Source organism: Phocoena phocoena, chromosome 18 (assembly GCF_963924675.1).
Source record: "Phocoena phocoena chromosome 18, mPhoPho1.1, whole genome shotgun sequence".
Lineage (NCBI taxonomy): Eukaryota > Metazoa > Chordata > Mammalia > Artiodactyla > Phocoenidae > Phocoena > Phocoena phocoena.
The window spans coordinates 22,066,147-22,084,872 of NC_089236.1; the positions used below are offsets into that span (position 1 = coordinate 22,066,147).

At 45.1% G+C, this 18,726-nt stretch overlaps 1 protein-coding gene across 1 annotated transcript in view; it reads left to right on the top strand.

Moving 5' to 3' along the window:
• The first annotated feature begins 15,468 nt into the window (after positions 1–15,468).
• TSC22D1 (TSC22 domain family member 1) overlaps positions 15,469–18,726 on the top strand; it is a 136,017-nt gene continuing 132,759 nt past the window's right edge. Inside the window, exon 1 of the mRNA XM_065896082.1 lies at positions 15,469–18,341. Within this exon, the coding sequence (XP_065752154.1) occupies positions 15,469–18,341 (2,873 nt within the window). The remainder of the gene's footprint in view (positions 18,342–18,726) is intronic.

The following is an 18,726-nucleotide window of genomic DNA, read 5'->3' on the forward strand; positions in this document are numbered from 1 at the left end:
GCACCACCAGGGACGCCCAATAGAGGATTTATTGATCAAACAAATGGTAATAGTATATGTTGGATTACTATGTATCCATCAAGAGTGATTTTGAAGAATTTTCATATAATGGGAAAATGATGATATAATGCTTTTTTTTTTAAAGGCAGGGCATGAACATTTGTATAGAATATACTTACTATGTAAACATTAAAATGCATACATAATTATGTTTTAAAAAGATTGGGTATACTTTAATGCATATGTAATATTCCAAACACTCACCCCTCCTACTCCACCGAAAAAGTTTAACCTGTGTCTCATTATGAAGAAATAATCAAACAAATCTAGCTTGTGGGACATATTGCAAAATGACTGGTCTGCAATCTTTAAAAATGTCAGTGGCAGGAAAGACAGAAAAAGACTAGAGAATTGCTTCCAATTAAAAGAAGGTGCAATGGATTTTCCTCGATTAACTTTTGGATTTTTTTTTTAAGGTATATTAGAACAATACCTGAGGAAATTCGAACATGGACTTTATATTAGATAACAGCATTGTATCAATGTTATATTTCCCGAATGTGATCATACTATTATGATTATGGAGAAGACTGTTATTGTACTTAGGAGATCCATGCTAAAGTCTTTAGAGTTGAAGTGTCATGCAGATAACTCTTGCGTGTATATGTGTGCGTGTGTGTATGTGTGTGAGTGTGTGTGTTAACAATTGGTAAATCTAGATGAAGGGTACAAAGTGTTCATCTTACTATTCTTGCAATTTTTCAAATGATTTGAAAGTTGAAGAAAATAATATTTTAAAAGTAAATGCAGGGCTTCCCTGGTGGCGTAGTGGTTCAGAGTCCGCCTGCCGATGCAGGAGACACGGGTTCGTGCCCCGGTCCGGGAAGATCCCACATGCCGCGAGGTGGCTGGGCCCGTGAGCCATGGCCGCTAAGCCTGCGCGTCTGGAGCCTGTGCTCCGCGACGGCAGAGGCCACGACTGTGAGACGCCCGCGTAACGCAAAAAAAAAAAGTAAATGCAGGGCTTCCCTGGTGGCGCAGTGGTTGAGAGTCCGCCTGCCAATGCAGGGAACACAGGTTCGAGCCCTGTTCTGAGAAGATCCCACATGCCGCGGAGCAACTAAGCCCGTGCGCCACAACTACTGAGCCTGTGCTGTACAACCTGCGAGCCACAACTACTCAAGCCCCTGCGCCTAGAGCCTGTGCTCTGCAACAAGAGAAGCCACCGCAATGAGAAGCCCGTGCACGGCATTGAAGAGTAGCCCCTGCTCGCCGCAACTAGAGAAAGCCCGCGCGCAGTAACAAAGACCCAATGCAGACAAAAAAAAAAAAAATAATAATAATAATAAATGCAACCCTAGAAAGAATCGAGATAGTAAGAACAGCTTTATTTTGGAGTAAAATTAAGACAAACGTTTATACTTTTCTGTAGTCACACATTTTCAGGATTTTAACATGCTAAGCCTGTTATTTTAATAATTGGCTAATAATAAATATTGTATAAAAAGACAGATTTTTCCTCGTTAGGAATGTCCACTTGAGTTTTTGTACCTTATTCTATAATTCTTTAACTGACTTTATTTAACAAGGCAGAAATTTTGCCTTGAAACTGTAGTAAGATGACTAGGAGACAATATACACAACAGCCATATATATTGGTTGTAAACGATCTAAGTTAACAATATGGATGACCCTCAAAAGCATTATGCTCATCATACAAGATATCTTTAAAAAGGGCAAATCGAGAGAGACCGAAAGTAAATTAAATGGATTGGGAGTAGGAGTGGGAATGGTGATTGACTATAAATGGGCATGAGGTTTCCTTTTAGGGCGATGGAAATGTTCTGAAATTAGATACAGGCGATGGTCGTACAACCTTGTAAATATACTAAAATTCATTGAATGTTCTACTTAAAACAGGTGGATTTTAATGGTATATAAATGATATCTCAGTTGTTTAAAAAATACAGATTAAAAGACTTTAGCCAGATGAAACACACAATCTCAATTTGAAGAGACATAAAAGGTAAGAGAAATCTATTAGGATTACTTGAGAAATAGCCAATAGAATCTTACTGTCCTATCCTTAGATTTTCCTTGTTTTTATCAAGAGACGCGTCATTAATTCAGAGTCATTTAGATGTAAAGGAATACCTGATTTATAGACTAATTCTCTAAAACGTATTTTATAAATTTAAAACACACAGGCTAGTAGTGGATCACAGAAGACTCATTGCTTAATTAATGGATTAAGCTGCTTTGTAACAGTTTCAAATTTTATTTCTTTCAGCAATTGATTTTTGAATGTTTACTATGGCCAGTTTTAGAGGTAACCACCAACATATAATTGTCTGTATAGAGGTGATGGTACAAGTAAATACTTAAAAATGCTCTTTGGAGTCAGGTTTATAGGTTAATTTATAAGCATATCCTTTCTTCAAAAAATAGGTAATACCAATGCAAATTTACTCTAGTCCATGAGTCACAGTGGTTAATGTAGTCTGAATTAGTGACGTATCACTGTGTTCTCAAAAGTGTTAATGAGGTTATTCTTGGTAAATTTTAATGCGTCTATAAAATACTAATTAAAAAATATTTGATCAGAATTAGAAAATCATATTCTAATTCCAATTGTGGCAATCAGTTCTGAGGTACTGTGATAACCAGACACCTCGGCTAGTTCCTCTTGGACCTGTCTCTTACTAGACCACTCACTAATGCCACACAGGCCTTGACTGACTTTATGTAAGTGTGAGAGGACAGTTCTTGGTCTGGCTCATTGGTGTGGAACACCATCAGACCAGTATCTATTGGATTTATTGGATAAAGTATAATAGACTTAGACGTCCCTCTCAATAGTGTTACCAGACTAGACTTTTTTCTCTTTTGGTCTAGACCAAATTCTAAAGGATTTGCCATCCCTCATGCACACACTGTAATGGGGAATGGAGGACCCGACTGGAGTTGACTGAGAGGTTCAAGATGGTCTGGGAATGCAAACTGCCCACAGGAAATTCACATGCACATAATGAAGTGACGGTTGTCCCTGCAATACTGATTAAAATGCACTTCAATCTCTGCAATAGACTTCAGGCTCTGCTTTTCTGGCCCTGGGACTGCCATAGCCAAGTTAGTAGGAGAGGGACCTTTCATGAACAGGACCAGGAAGTTTAAGCTTTTAAAATGGTCCTTAGCTTCCTTGTTGAAAATGGAGCTCAAGCTTTTGTTTTAAAAACTTCGTTTTAGGGCTTTAAATGTGAAGCTGATAACTTATTACTGTCATTTATCTTTAAACGTCAAATCCCCTTTCTAGTCTTTCTCCTTATGGAATATTCTGTCACTATATAGATAATGGGTTGCCATAGAATAAAATTAGTGAATGTTAAACATATGAGATACGGACATAGTTTTATCCTAGGCTTGGTCGTTTGCTATCATGACATTTGTCAGGGGATAAGTAGCCTCGAAGAACCTTTTGTCTGTTGTTATTGCCCCTTCTTTCTGTTAAGTTTGGTGTATTTTATTAGTAATATTGCTAGATTTAATTACACCAGGAACCCAGAGGCTTTTCTCCTCCCAAATGTCTGCGGTTAAAAAATGAACAAAAGCAAAAACCAAACAACAAAAAATTAAGACAACCAACAAAACTCATACACTTACTCAGAATCAATTATCATACTAAAGAGCCATAATTGCAGGGTTTTTTACATCTGTATTGGGCACTACCATATGCTTGTTCCCCAGCAGATATGTGCATCAATGAGGCATCATGGTTTCTAAACTACATTGTTACTATTGTTTCACATTAAAATTTTTCTCATCTAATTTCTGAAGATCCATATTGTGCCTATATGTAACTGCTGGATTAAGAGGTGCTTGCAATGACTTGGAAGTCTCTGGTTAGGTTCAACCTGGAGGAAAAATGTCTTTGGTGAAACGTGAACCAAATTGTTCTCCTGCTGCTTTCCATTTGTCCTTTGTTTAAAATAAGGTTATATAAATACACCTTCGAGCTGGGGGTGAGGGTCCGGGGTAAGGTTGCCTCCTTTTGTGCCCTCACTGATGTATAAAAGACCATTGAACAGGTAATTTTGTCTCCTACAGAACAGGCAGTAGATATTCAATTAATGATATTGAACTTGGGTCAATTTTATCTTTCCTATTTCTAGTTCTTCTAAGGAGAACTTCCCATTATCTCATCCTTACCAGTATAGCAGACCACAAATTATTATATATTTTGAGTTAATTCTACTTACTTTCCAGGGAAAAATATTTTAACCCAATAAGGTGAAAAACATCTGCAATATAACTCAGATGAGATCAGCCATGACTGTCAATATGTATTTGTGGAATGTTAAATTAAAAAAAAAAATTAGTCGATGTCCTTTTACTTGCTTTTATATTTTATGTTTTTGCAACAGTTTCTTACTCATGAAGTACAACTCATCACGTACTTAGGATGAACAAAATAGCCAGTGGTGTTATCAGTTGACTGATGCTGTACAATTGTCACCAGGAAGAAAAGGAGATATTACTATTTGGGGATTTCATTAAAGTGAAGATGGGTGTAATCTCAATTTCTGAGGTATGGTTAGGGAAATGGGAGTGGAGGGAGGGGCAGGTTGGAGCACCGGACATGAAGGGAAGAGAAAGAGGTATGGGGAATGATGTCTATTATAAGATCTATTCAGCCTCCAAAACATTTTTGACTTGTAGATCAAAGCCATTTGAAAATATGTTAAGGCCTGAGTCTTAACAGAGTGACTCGTCTGGTACAACTAGTAATAAGATGAATGTTAAGCTAATGTCTTATTAGAACAGAGTCACTGGAAACAGTGCCAAAGACTGTTCTCTCTGGACATTTTAATAATGCAGAGCTGGTTCAGCTACAGAATCATTATCATTAAAAGAGAATTTATTGAACGCTTGTATACAGGGCTAAATATTATTTATTTATTCATATATATTTATATATATTTTGGCTGCATTGGGTCTTCGTTGCTGCATGCGGGCTTTCTCTAGTTGCGGTGAGCGGGGCCTAGTCTTCGCTGCGGTGGGCAGGCTTCTCATTGCGGTGGCTTCTCTTGTCGCGGAGCACAGGCTCTAGGCACGCAGGCTTAGTTGCTCCGCAGCATGTGGGATCTTCCTGGACCAGGGCTCGAAGCTGTGTTCCCTGCATTGACAGGTGGATTCTTAACCACTGCGCCACCAGGGAAGTCCCATGTACTTAATTTTAAAAACATATCCATAATAATAAACAAGGTAGCTTCTTTATTTTAACCTTAGTTATAGAAAGAAGGTTGCTATCTATTACACTGACAATTGTAGGGGAGGAAAAAGAATTCTTCCTCTACCCTTCTGAGTTTTTAGATGAGGCCCTTGTTATAAAAGACAGATTAATATTAAGAGAACTACAAACAAGAATTGAAAATTAAGAGAAAAAAACCTAGAAGTTTATTAGCATGTATACCTTATGCATACATGAGAGATGTCCAGGAAAAATGAGTAACTCTCCCAGGTGGCTTAAAATTCAGGATTAAATACTGTCTTAATAGGAAAGGGTAGGGGGGATATAGGTCTCTTATGGCAGAGTTAGTGACTTTTAGGAAAGATGAATGGACCCTTAGAATCACAGATGGGAGGTGTGGTAGTTTGTGATAAAGTTTGTCTGAGTGCGGTGCCGACTTCTAGTTCTCTCTCCTGTGATGAGTCCATCTTCCCTGGTTGATGAAACTCCCGGGGAGGGGATTTATAACAACTGAGCTTCTTCTGGAGGATCTGTCTTTAGGCAGATAAGGGAAGTTCAGAGAAAGCCTCTACCTGCATTTGCTGTTTTTCAAGTGCCTACAGTGCAAAATATTAATACACCAAAGTGGGGCTTCCCTGGTGGCGCAGTGGTTGAGAGGCCGCCTGCCGATGCAGGTTCGTGCCTCGGTCCGGGAAGATCCCACATGCCGCGGAGCGGCTGGGCCCGTGAGCGATGGCTGCTCAGCCTGCGCGTCCGGAGCCTGTGCTCCGCAACGGGAGAGGCCACAACAGTGAGAGGCCAGCGTACAGCAAAAAAAAAAAAAAAAAAAAATATATATATATATATATATATATATACCAAAGTGGCATATTTTAGGGTGGTATGCCTTGCTACCCTTCACAATCATTAATAAAAGGAAAAAGTGTTTCATGTGGAGAGAAATGCAAAAATAATAGCAGAACCCTCATTTGGTATTAAGACTTCAAAATGGAAGTTTTGACCAATAAACAGGTAGTAAGTTTTTTAGATGTATTAACTAAGTCAAACTTTAAAAATTGATCATTTTATCTGAAATTATTCATTGTAGTCTTTGTATGAGCTCTGTGACTAGTCATGCCAAGTAAGTTTCTTAGAAGATAGCTCTGGCGCTCATCTGAGTGGCCTGAAGCCCATGAATTCTCCATATCATGAAGCCAGAATGTAAGGAATGCACTTCCAGAATCCACAGAGGCTAAGGACTCCAGTTCTAAACAGTATTTAACATAATGCTCTGTCCCTAAACAAAGGCAGAGCTACCAGAAAAGAGGAGGCAGATTCAACTCGTATCTTCTTACCATTTTCACTGAACTTTGCTTCTTAAAAAAAAAAAAAAAAAAAAAAAAATTGCTCGGGGCATGACGTTCCATGAAATCGACAAGTTGTGATAAGCTTAGGCTGGGCAAGGAGAATTTTCCAGAGATCAAGTAAAGAACGGAGAAGGAAATACAATACCATTGTATGCCCTTGACCAAAATTTTAATAGTGAGCTTGTTTCGTAATGTCATAATTTCTGAACCTAATGTTCTGCAGAAACATCTTGTGAAAAGTTCAGTAGTGAAAGTTCATATGACAAATTATGTTGATAATACTATTGTGTAATGTGGGATTTAAGAAATTCTTTACAAGTACTCATTGAGTTACTGTCACGTGCTTGACAATAAAGAGAACTTAGCTCCCTTTCCAAGATGTTTTCCATTGGAAGTATCCCTTTGAAAATGCTTGTTTTTCTTTATTAAATAATTTAGGATCAACACTGGGGTACCATAGAGTATTATTACCCCATTTAATTCAAAATATGTATTCATAGAGGTGTAATTCAACAACCATTTTTGTGTGTCAGTTATGACTTGGATAAATAGGATGTTTAGAGACTCTTTCAAAACATCAAACTTAAACCACTGAGTTGGCATCATGGTATGATCCCATTCCTGTCTATAAATAACTGGGGCAAGAAAGCACCTGGACCTTTGCTTCCAGTTTTTGATGGAAAGCTTTGCTGGCATCTTTGCAATTAACTTTATGTTTAACTTCGTGAAGGGGCCGAGTCAGTTATACATTTAATTTTCTTGAATTTGACAAGTGTGTATATAATGCATGTAATAAATCAGTTTTGTTAGGCTCTTTCTTCTAAATCCCATCTCACGCTTTTCTCTGAAATTCCAACCTTTCCCCTTTAATTGTTCTAATTTTATCATTCACATAGGAAGGTTTTGTAAACACCTTCCATAGGCAAACAGTACATTTAATGGTCTACGGTCATCCTATTAATTAATTTATTTATGGCTGCGTTGGGTCTTCGTTACCGTGCGCGGGCTTTTCTCTCCTTGTGGCGAGCGGGGGCTACTCTTCGTGGTGGTGCATGGGCTTCTCATTGCTGTGGCTTCCCTTGCTGTGGAGCATGGGCTCTGGGCACGCGGGCTTCAGCAGTTGCAGCACACGGGCTCAGTAGTTGTGGCTCACAGGCTCTAGAGCCAGGCGCAGTAGTTGTGGCACATGGGCTTAGTTGCTCCACAGCATGGGGGAATCTTCCCAGGCCAGGGCTTGAACCCGTGTCCCCTGCATTGGCAGGCGGACTCTTAACCACTGCACCACCAGGGAAGTCCTACGGTCATCCTAGTAAAAGGATTTTATCTTGTGTTTCTGACTCTAATTTAGCTTGCATGTATCTAAGATTTTCTTTTCATTTTATTCAAACGTATTAATCCGAAAAGATTTTGGCCTTTATGACTACTGATTTCTTGTTTTTCTTCTACAATGAAATTAACTGGGAATGTCAATTTAAGTATAAGTTACCGAAAACTATTTTATTGTTTTTCTTCTCCTAAAAGATAACCCAGAGTAGAAGGAGAAAAATGAATGACCAAAGGAAAATTCCACACTGAGGAATGACTTCAACAGCCATTCTTTTTTCCTTAAGCTTTGAGACTGGAGATATACCTAAGTGTTTGTGAACCTAATCTTTAAATACAAAGAAATACTGGCTGCCATGATTTGTTTGTACTTCTTTAACTGGTTTTGGTTCATGTATGGTGGAAGGACAGAGGTCTTCTTGGAATTATGATACAGAGAAAAATAACAAATTTGTTTATTTCGGTAACTTTAAGTATTCAAAAACATGTACAAATACAAATTGGTCCTTAGAACATGTTGGAAAGACTAGATTATTATTGTCCCTATTTTACAGGCCCTCATGTTAAATGGACACTAATTGCTAAAATGGGAAAACATTTATCTTGTCCTGTATAGACAGTGTTCCTCAATTATGTGTGATTAATGCCTTTTTTCCCCCAAGCATTTGACATCTGTTTTTGATCAGTGAAGGATCATCCAACTTATCAAGCTGTTGTTCTATTCATTTATGTCCAATTCCTACGCAGCCACAGTAGAGACTCTAAAATGTTCATTCTTTCCTAGAATGTCTCTGCATCAGGAGAAAATGGTGCTCCTAGATTCTTTGGAAAAATTAAAACATGAGTATTATGTAGAAATTTAACTTGGGAGCTAGAATTGGCAGGAACCTGACTTAACAATGTGTCTCAAGAGGCAGCTATGAAGTAAGAGGTGGTTACACGGTATGGATTTGTGTCTTAGCCCTACTACATGTTGTTGTGAGGCCTCAAACTCTCTGTATCCCACTTTCCTCACTTGCAAAATGGGGTAATTATAGTTCGTACATTATACAGTTGTGTGAATTAGAGATAAAACACTTAAAGCTGTTAGAAAATGTGTGGTTGAGAGTAGGCATTAAATAAATATTAGCTATCATTTGGGGAGATCTGGAGGATTATTTGATTATAAACTTAAAAAAACCCTAAATTAACAAATTATTTCTTTTTTCAGTGTCACTTCACAGTTCTGTAGCAGAAGTTAGACATGATTGATTTCTTTTTGAGTTGCGAGAAAATTCTCCAAATTAACACATTCGTAAGTCAGCAAAGACCGACTGTGGAAGCATGTGTAACGTTTACATTGGTTCAAACAGGGAAGAAGTCTTTTATCCTCTTCATGTAGATGAAATTCTATGTGCAATCAGTGTGTGTGCAGTGTATCTTCACTGGCATTCAAAAGCATTAAAAGAACACTCCCCAATTTCCAAAAAAGCTTTGAAAAATACTAGTCTCTAGAGGTCAGACTGCTTTTTCAGAAAAATCCCTCAGCACAGAGGCATAGAATCTGAAATTAAGAGGGCCTGAGTACCCAGATTTAGGCATGAACCTTGGATGAGTTATTTCACCTCTCTGGGATCACTTACTTCTAAAATGAGAACGATAATGCCTCCTCCCTCAAAGGGTAGAATTTAACAAGCTAATGTATACCAGTGCGCCTTCTGAACCATAAATTCAAATTTCTGTACTTTTTTTCATTTTATAATCATGTCTCCTTTGAGGATACAAAATTGTTTAGCTGACCAGAAAATTTAACAAGTGCTGCAAAATTTAATCAGTTACAAGCTAAGCTATACTCATTGAAATTTGAATGAAAAGTTTCAAAATAAGTATTTTTGTGCAATTTACAAAAGTCAAATAGCACATATGACTCCTGGTCTCATGTAAAGAATTTTCTAGACAGCAAATTGATTTATAAACATGCTGTAATATCCCTGTGCATAAATTTCATATGTAAAAAAATGTGTGACTTTTTTCATGTTTTTAACTCATTATTGAAAAATTTGCTTTTTTTTTTCAGATGACATTTAAAAGTTACAGATAAGTACTATTGCAGGACTGAAGCACTGGTTAGCCAGAAAAATTACTGGAGTGGATCAGTGGTGTATTTTCTGCACCCACTTCTCTTTAGTATTTATCTTTGCACTCACAGCCATTCTGAGTCCGAGTATTCCCTTCCTGTTCTTTAAGGGCATTACTTTTGGAGAATTAATTGGTTTTAAATACAGATCTATTTCACAGTTCTCACAAATAGGTAAATTGAGTTATAATGGTCAGGAAATTTTCTATTTTATGGTAGAAAAAAGTCTAAACATAGTGAAACTGAGCAGGCACCCTGTGGGGCTCCCAGGCACAGAGGCCCTTTTTGTCCCCCCCCTTTTTTTTCTTTTTTTACATCTTTATTGGAGTATAATTGCTTTACAATGGTGTGTTAATTTCTGCTTTATAACAAAGTGAATCAGCTATACATATATCTCCATATCTCTTCCCTCTTGCATCTCCCTCCCTCCCACCCTCCCTATCCCACCCCTCCAGGTGGCCACGAAGCACTGAGCTGATCTCCCTCTGCTATGCGGCTGCTTCCCACTAGCTATCTACCTTACGTTTAGTAGTGTATATATGTCCCCATTTCTTATAGGCAAGACTCCACCTCCGTGACCTTCCTTGAGTTCCAAAGGGTGGATTCGGACAGCTGCTAATCAAGGGAGGAGCCACCAAGAAACCACCTGAGGCGAGATTAAAGGGACCAGAGAAGCTCATCAAGATGAGGACACGAGCATCTGAGAGGAGATTGAGGAAGTGCAGGCCCTGCTCACACCCTAATCTTGTCAAAGACCCCGCCTTTGAACCCCTGTTATAAAATCCTTTCATCAAATCCTCTGGGGCTGAGACATTTTTCTGAGGCAGAAGCCCAGTGTGTCTTCCTTTGCCTGGCAAAGAAATAAAGCTATCTTCTTCTACTTCACCCAAAACTCTGTCCCCAAGATTCGATTCAGCGCCGGTGTACAGAGAGGTGGAGCTTTCGGTAACAATGGGGTTTGCAATGTCACAATAACGAGATTTAAGTGAACACTGCACTATGGACTAATCTTTTCCACAATAGAGAGTAATTCAGAACTATACCTTTAGAATGTGAACAGGTGAAATGCAGTCTTTCAAAAGACAAAGGGTAACTCCAAGTAATGGGTTCAAAGGAATTAATGACGTCATTGCACAAAGCAGTGTGCATTTGATATTAATGTAAAAAAAACCAGACCTTTTAGACTGAAAGATGGTAACATGATAACAACATGGGGTTGTTCAAGTGCTTCTGTTTGTTTTTATGGACTTATTTATATTTATGTATTGCTGGTCATAGAAATGCTGGCAACTGGAGAAAGGAGAGGGAGAGAGAGCGATGTTTCTCAAACGCAGGTTGCCGTAATTGCAGAGCTGCTCGTCATATCTCAGTGGGACTTGATGCAGCCTAACCAGGAATTTGAAGGTGATATGGCAGATAAAAGTGAAACACATTTCAAAAGGCTGTATTTTCTATGTCTTATGTTATCCTGGAAAAGTTAAAACAATAACAACCTTCTTTTAAAAGAAATAATATACCCACTAACCCCCAACATCAAAACAGCCCAAAGTAACAATACTAATTACTACCTGTTATTAGAAGTATCTGCTTTTACAGGGTTATCTCAATGACTCATTCTGTCAACGCTGGAAGACTTTATTTTTTTATTTTTTATAAATTTATTTATTATTTATTTTTGGCTGAGTTGGTCTTCACTGCACGCAGGCTTTCTCTAGTTGCGGAGAGCGGGGTTTACTCTTCGTTGTGGTGCGTGGGCTTCTCATTGCGGTGGTTTCTCTTGTTGCGGAGCACGGGTTCTAGGCACGTGGGCTTCAGTAGTCGTGACTCCTGGGCTCTAGAGAGCAGGCTCAGTAGTTGCGGCGCACGGGCTTAGTTACTCCGCGGCGTGTGGGATCTTCGCGGACCAGGGCTCGAACCCGTGTTCCCTGCACTGGCAAGCGGATTCTTAACCACTGCGCCACCAAGGAAGTCCGGAAGACTTTATTACATGGTTTTCTTCTGCTTCAAACCCTATCAGAGTTGGTATTTAGGCGGCAGGTATTTAGCTCAACACACCAGGGGGTGTTGGGCTGTTGTTTGGGGTAATTTAAAATTTTGACCTAAGGCAAGATTTTGAGAGATCTAGAGCATTTTCTTTCACACTAGCTCACAAACACATTTTGCCCTACTAAATTCTATTGCAGTTTCAGTTCATTAGGATACTTCCTATTTTCCGTTCAAAAACTGTTGAAAAAAGCATGTCAGAGTTGCATTTCAACAATGAATGGCAGCCATCAATCAGGTGTATCTCTTGCAACAAAAGCTGTTGTAACATTAAAAAAGAAATTATTTTTGTAAAATACACAAATGGCCATAGTTATAAAAAACCCCAGTCATTCACGTATTAATTCATGAGTAACGTAAAACAAATCCGATCTTTTCAAGTGAATTTGATTTTTACTACCATGTCATTTTCAATATTTGTGAGCACCTACTTTGTACCTACTCCGGAACTCCACATTAAAAACACGTAGTCCTACCTTTTGGGTTTAGTGGGGGACACCACAGAAAAAGCAATATAGCAAAACTTTGATACAGGCTATACGGGGGTGTTGAGGGTGCGTTTCTATTCAGTAATAGAATGGTGATATTCCTAACCTCTTGGGGGACAGAATGAGGGGAAAACTCTAGAGAAACCTAAAGTAACGTGTTGAATCGACAATTATGCCATTTATGTTTTAATAAGCTCAAAATAGAATCGTAGATCTGGAAGTCTGTGAGACTTACTGAAGCATAGGTATAACCATAAACGTTCAGTTTCTCAACAACCTAAGTTGAAATAAAACTACATTTCTCCCTAGGGTTTTCTATATTATAATACTTTGTTGTTTTTAAATTCCTGGGCGAGAAGTACACTCTCGCCTAGTAGTAAACAATGCTTAGAGCTAGAATGTTTTGACGTGTAGTGCCAGGGTAGCAACTTCCAGTAAACTGCCTCCCATCAAACCTAACATTCCTTCTGTAGCACCATGCTCAGATCCATGCAGGTTTTATTATTTTTTAAACTGGAATTGCAGATGGTTCTTTCTCTTTTCTAACCCTAAAGGGTAGTCTTCATTGATCATCGTGTTGCCACCATGACAAGACCAGTTTGTCTTTTAAGTCAAACCTATGCAGGCTACAGCCCGGACAATTAAACGAAATGCTATCCCTGCTGGAGATAAGCTCCACCTGTTGAGGTCAGTTATTTACTAGGCCGGGCTACTGCTTCCCTCCAGGTAACGACGGATTGCAAGCGCTCCCTCTCCAGAGAAGAGCTTAGGCAGTTAACTGCGAACAGTTGCAATATCTGCCGGGCTGGCTAGCCCGTGGCCGTCGAAAGGCGAGGGGACCGCATGGCAGCTGCAACTGCGCCGCACAAAAGGGAGCGTCTATCCCGAGGAGCCACCGGCCTTCCGCGGACCCTGCGGCTCCGAGCGCTGGGGCATCCTCCGAGGGGGCGAGGGCCGCGCGGGCCGGGGTCGAGCCTAGGTGCGGCGAGGAGGAGGAGGGCTCCTCCACGCGCCGAGGAAGAAAGCCTGACTCATGTCGTGGCGGCGGCGGACTCCTGGGAACTGAAACTCGTGATGCTGTTGCTGCGGAGAAAAGCCTCATTACCCATTCCGCAGGCGGGGGACACTACCCAGAGCGCTTACACCCGAGACCCGGGCTCCAGCAGCCTCCTCGAGCCCCTCCCTGCCGCGCCCCCTCCCCTGCCGCGTGCCTGCGCGCGCGCGCCGGCCGCGTGTGAAAAAGGAGCGGACACACCTAACCTGCGCGCGCCCCGCACCCTGCCCCACCCCCATCAGGCCGACTCTCTCCGGCCGACCCGGTTTCGCTCCCCCGGCCGAAATTCCCCACCCCCCCCCACCGCCGCCGCCGCCGACGTCGTCGGCGCCTCCGCCAGCCTTCGGAAATTTCCGCCAGGAGACCCGGCGCTCGGCGAGGTTCGAAGACCCGCCGCCTCCTCCGCCAGACCCGGCTTTATGTCTGCGGCGCCGGGGCGCATGCGCAGACGCCATCTTCCCTCCTTCTCCTCGGCCAGCCCCCTCCCCCCGCCACCGCCACCGCCTCCTCTGGCCGGCGGTCGCCCCTCCTCCTCCTGCGCTCGGGCGCTGGTCCCTCCTCTGCCGATGCCGCGAGAGACCCGGGGATACGGTGGAGCCGGAGAAAAGCACTAGTAACAACCACCACAGCCCCCTCTCCGCCCGCCGCCCTCCCTCGGCACCCACCCACTCACCCGCCCCGTTCGCCGACACCGACCAACCCCACCTCTCGTTCCTTTGAACGGCGTCGGCTGCAGTCGCTGCAGCAGCCCCTCTGGCCACCAACGCCGCCGAGAAAGGAGTCGCCGCCGCCGCCGCCTGCGGCCCCCTCCCACCCGGACCGCGGGAGCAGCGGGGTGCGGACGAACCGGCTGCAGAGGAAGAGGACTAGAGCGGCTCGCATCGTCGGCGCTAGCGCACGTCCCGCCGCCCTCCGGGGAGGCTCGGGCGCCGGCCCCTTCCTCCCCGAGGACGTGTGCCGAGCCGAGGCGCCTGCCCAGAGGGAGGAAAATGCTCGGGCTCCATGGCTGCCAGTGATGGAGAGGTCCCTGGACTCCCGCTGCCACCGCCGCCGCCGCGCCCCGGCCGTGCTCCGCGAGGACCCGGCGTCTCTGCGCGCCCGCCCGCGCCCCGTTGCTGGGCTCACCGTACCCGGCGCCCCGCCGCCGCCCCGCTTCGAGCCTCGCCGCGCCGGCCCCAGCCGCGGCCAGCGTTTCCTCACGGAGCAGCAGCCTCGAGCCCAGGGGGTTTGAAAGGGTCCGCAGGGCGTGGGGGGGAGGGCCGAGCGGGGCCGGCGGGGCCGGGAGGGGAGGTTTGAGCCACACTGAGCTCAGGGTTCGCCGGCGGCGGCGGCGGGGCTGGGGGTGGCGAGGGGAAGGCGACACTCGCTCGGCGCCGCCGCCTTCGTGCAGAGCGACCGGGAGGGTTTTGCAGCGGCCGCCGCCGCCGCGGCGGGAGGAGGGGGGGAGGTGGCTTCGGAGTTGTCCGGAGAAGGTGGGCATTTCTCGGCTTTCCCACCCCCTCCCCTAGCCTCCCCCCTCCCCTGGTCTTCCCCTCCCTCCTGCCCCGCACCCCACGTGAAGCGGAATATAAAGGGGGGTGTGAGGCTAGAGGGGAAAGTGAATGGCGAAGGACTGAAGGGGTCCCCCCTTCGGGTCCCCGGCTGTTCTGTTCACCCTCGTTCATCCTCCCTTCCCGAAGCTCGCCCTCGAAGGCAGAAGCGGCCAGCGCCTTCGGCTGAGAAGGAGGAGGAGGAGGAACCGCGCCGGGCGGAGCGTCAGGTCCCGTTTTCCTCCTCGGCGTCTTGAATACAAAGATTACGGTGCCGAAGGAAATTGCACTCGCCTCCTCCGCCCCCCGGTACCCAGCACAATGCACCAGCCGCCCGAGTCCACCGCCGCCGCGGCCGCGGCCTCGGCTGCTGCAGACATTAGTGCTAGGAAGATGGCGCACCCGGCAATGTTCCCTCGAAGGGGCAGTGGTGGTGGCAGCGCCTCTGCTCTCAATGCAGCAGGTACCGGCGTTGGTAGTAGTGCCCCATCTTCCGAGGATTTTCCGCCTCCGTCGCTGCTCCAGCCGCCACCTCCTGCAGCATCTTCTCTGTCGGGACCACAGCCTCCGCCTCCACAAAGCCTGAACCTCCTTTCGCAGGCTCAGCTGCAGGCACAGCCTCTTGCGCCAGGCGGAACTCAAATGAAAAAGAAAAGTGGCTTCCAGATAACGAGCGTGACCCCGGCTCAGATCTCCGCTAGCATCAGCTCTAACAACAGCATCGCAGAGGACACCGAAAGCTACGATGATCTGGATGAATCTCACACAGAAGATCTGTCGTCTTCCGAGATCCTTGATGTGTCACTTTCCAGGGCTACCGACTTAGGGGAGCCTGAACGCAGCTCCTCAGAAGAAACTCTCAATAACTTCCAGGAAGCCGAGACACCTGGGGCAGTCTCTCCCAACCAGCCCCCCCTTCCTCAGCCTCATTTGCCTCACCTTCCACAACAGAATGTTGTAATCAATGGGAATGCTCATCCCCACTCCCTCCATCACCACCCTCACGTTCATCATGGGCACCACCTCCATCACGGGCACCACCATCCATCCCATGCCGGTGTGGCCAGTACACCCATTCCGGGAGGGCCGCCCGCAAGCCCAGTGTCCAGAAAACTGTCTACAACTGGAAGCTCTGACACCGTTATGCCCGTTGCACCAACTTCTGCCGTATCATCGAGTGGTTCACCTGCATCTGTAATGACTAGTATCCGTGCTCCGAGTACAAGCGCAAGTATAGGTATAAATTCTGTTACAGGCACTAATACGATGAATAATGTTAACATGACGGCTGTGGGCGGTTTTAATCCTAATGTGACCAGCAGCATGCTTGCTAATGCTAATTTAAGTGCGAGCAACATTCCCAGCGCTGCCGGGGTGAGCGTTGGGCCTGGAGTGAGCAGCGGTGTTAATGTGACTGTCTTGAGCGGCCTGGGCAACGGTACGATTTCGTCCTCCGCTCTCATTAACAGCGCTGCCAGTGCAGCTGCAGGGATGACTGTAGGATCAGTTTCAAGTCAGCAGCAACAGCCAGCAGTTAACACGTCCAGGTTCAGAGTTGTGAAGTTAGATTCGAGTTCTGAGCCCTTCAAAAAAGGTAGATGGACTTGCACCGAGTTCTATGAGAAAGAAAACGCTGCCCCCGCCGCCGAAGGGGTGGTGATAAATAAAGCAGTGGAAAGCGTAAAACAAAACCCGACAGAAGTGACTTCTGAGAGGGAGAGCACAAGCGGGAGCTCAGTGAGCAGCAGTGTCAGCACGCTGAGCCACTACACGGAGAGTGTGGGAAGCGGAGAGATGGGGGCCCCAGCTGCCGTGGTGCAGCAGCCGCCCGCTCTTCCAGGTGTCGCCCTCCCGCAGATGGACTTCAGTAGCGCTGCTCCGGCGGGCATTTCAGCAGTTAGTATGCCACAGAGTATTTCCCAGTCACAGATCTCACAAGTGCAGTTGCAGTCTCAAGAACTGAGCTATCAGCAGAAGCAGGGTCTTCAACCAGTACCTCTGCAAACCGCTCTCAGCGCTGCAGCTGGTGTCCAGCCATCACCTGTGAGCGTGGTGGGTGTAACTTCAGCTCTAGGTCAGCAGCCTTCCGTTTCCAGCCTGGCTCAGCCCCAACTGCCGTATTCTCAGGCGGCCCCTCCGGCGCAAGCACCCCTGCCAGGCACATCACCCCAGCAGTTACACTATGGACAGCAGCCGTCGGTGGCCCCAAGCCATGGCCCGTCAGTGACTCCGAATCCTCCTTCCGAGTATGTTCAGCAGCAGCCGATTCTGCAAACGGCAGTGTCCTCTGGACAGCCCACTTCTGCGGGGGTGGGAGCAGGAACCTCGGGGATTCCTGTGGCTCAGCCACAGGGCATCCAGCTGCCAGTGCAGCCTGCAGCAGTCCAGGCGCAGCCCGCAGGGGCAGCTGGCCAACCCGCTGGCCAGGCGCAGACGGCAGTATCTGCTGTACCTCCTGGCAGTCAAATTGCAAATATTGGTCAACAGACAAACCTACCTACGGCAGCGCAGCAGCCCTCTACCCAAGTCACACCTTCAGTTATCCCGCAAGGTGCTCCTCCGTCTTCACAGGTAGTTCCACCCGCTCAGGCTGCGATTCTTCGTCAGGGAGTTCAAGCTAGTGCTTCAAGCCTTCCTCAACAGTTGGTCGTTGCACCCCAGAGTACCTTGTTAACTGTGCCTCCCCAGCCGCAAGGAGTAGAGTCAGTAGCTCCAGGAGTTGTTTCGCAGCAGTTGCCTGCAGTTAGTCCTTTGCCCTCTGCTAGCAGTATTTCTGTTACGAATCAGGTTAGTTCAGCTGGGCCTTCTGGAATGCCTTCTGTCCCAACAAACTTGGTTGCATCACAGAATATAGCACAAGCCCCTGCCACTCAAAATGGTAATTTGGTTCAAAGTGTTAGTCAGCCTCCCTTGATGGCAGCACCTAATATAAATTTGCCTTTGGCGCAGCAGATACCAAGTTCTACTCAGTTCTCTGCACAATCATTAGCTCAGGCAATTGGAAGCCAAATTGAAGATGCCAGGCGCCCGGCGGAACCCTCCTTAGTTGGCTTACCTCAGACTATCAGTGGTGACAGTGGGGGCATGTCGGCAGTTTCCGATGGGAGTAGCAGCAGCCTAGGAGCCTCTGCTTCTCTTTTCCCGTTGAAGGTGCTACCGCTGACGACACCCCTGGTGGATGGCGAGGATGAGAGGTAAGGTCATGCCACGTTTCTGCAGACACTCAGCAGATGCAGAGTTAATCTATTTAGTAGCTATGTACATGCACGAGATCAGCCTGAAGCATTATATATTTCTTCCTTTTTGTATGTGAAACTGCATTTTTCTGGCAAGTTTTTTAGAGCAAGAGTGTTACGGAGCGGTCTCAAGCTAGTTGGTCAGGAAGTGGTGTAAGTATTGTGTAGACACTATTTGACAGGATAGTTTTTGAGCATTAAGAACAGGTTTGGGATCACCAAGTGGTTTTGTTATTTATAAAATGGTTTTTAGGGTTCCTAGTTTTTGCTGACCCATCTAACGGTTAATCTGTTCTTTTGAGTTCCTAAAATCATGATCATCTCTTGGGGACGGGAGGGGAGG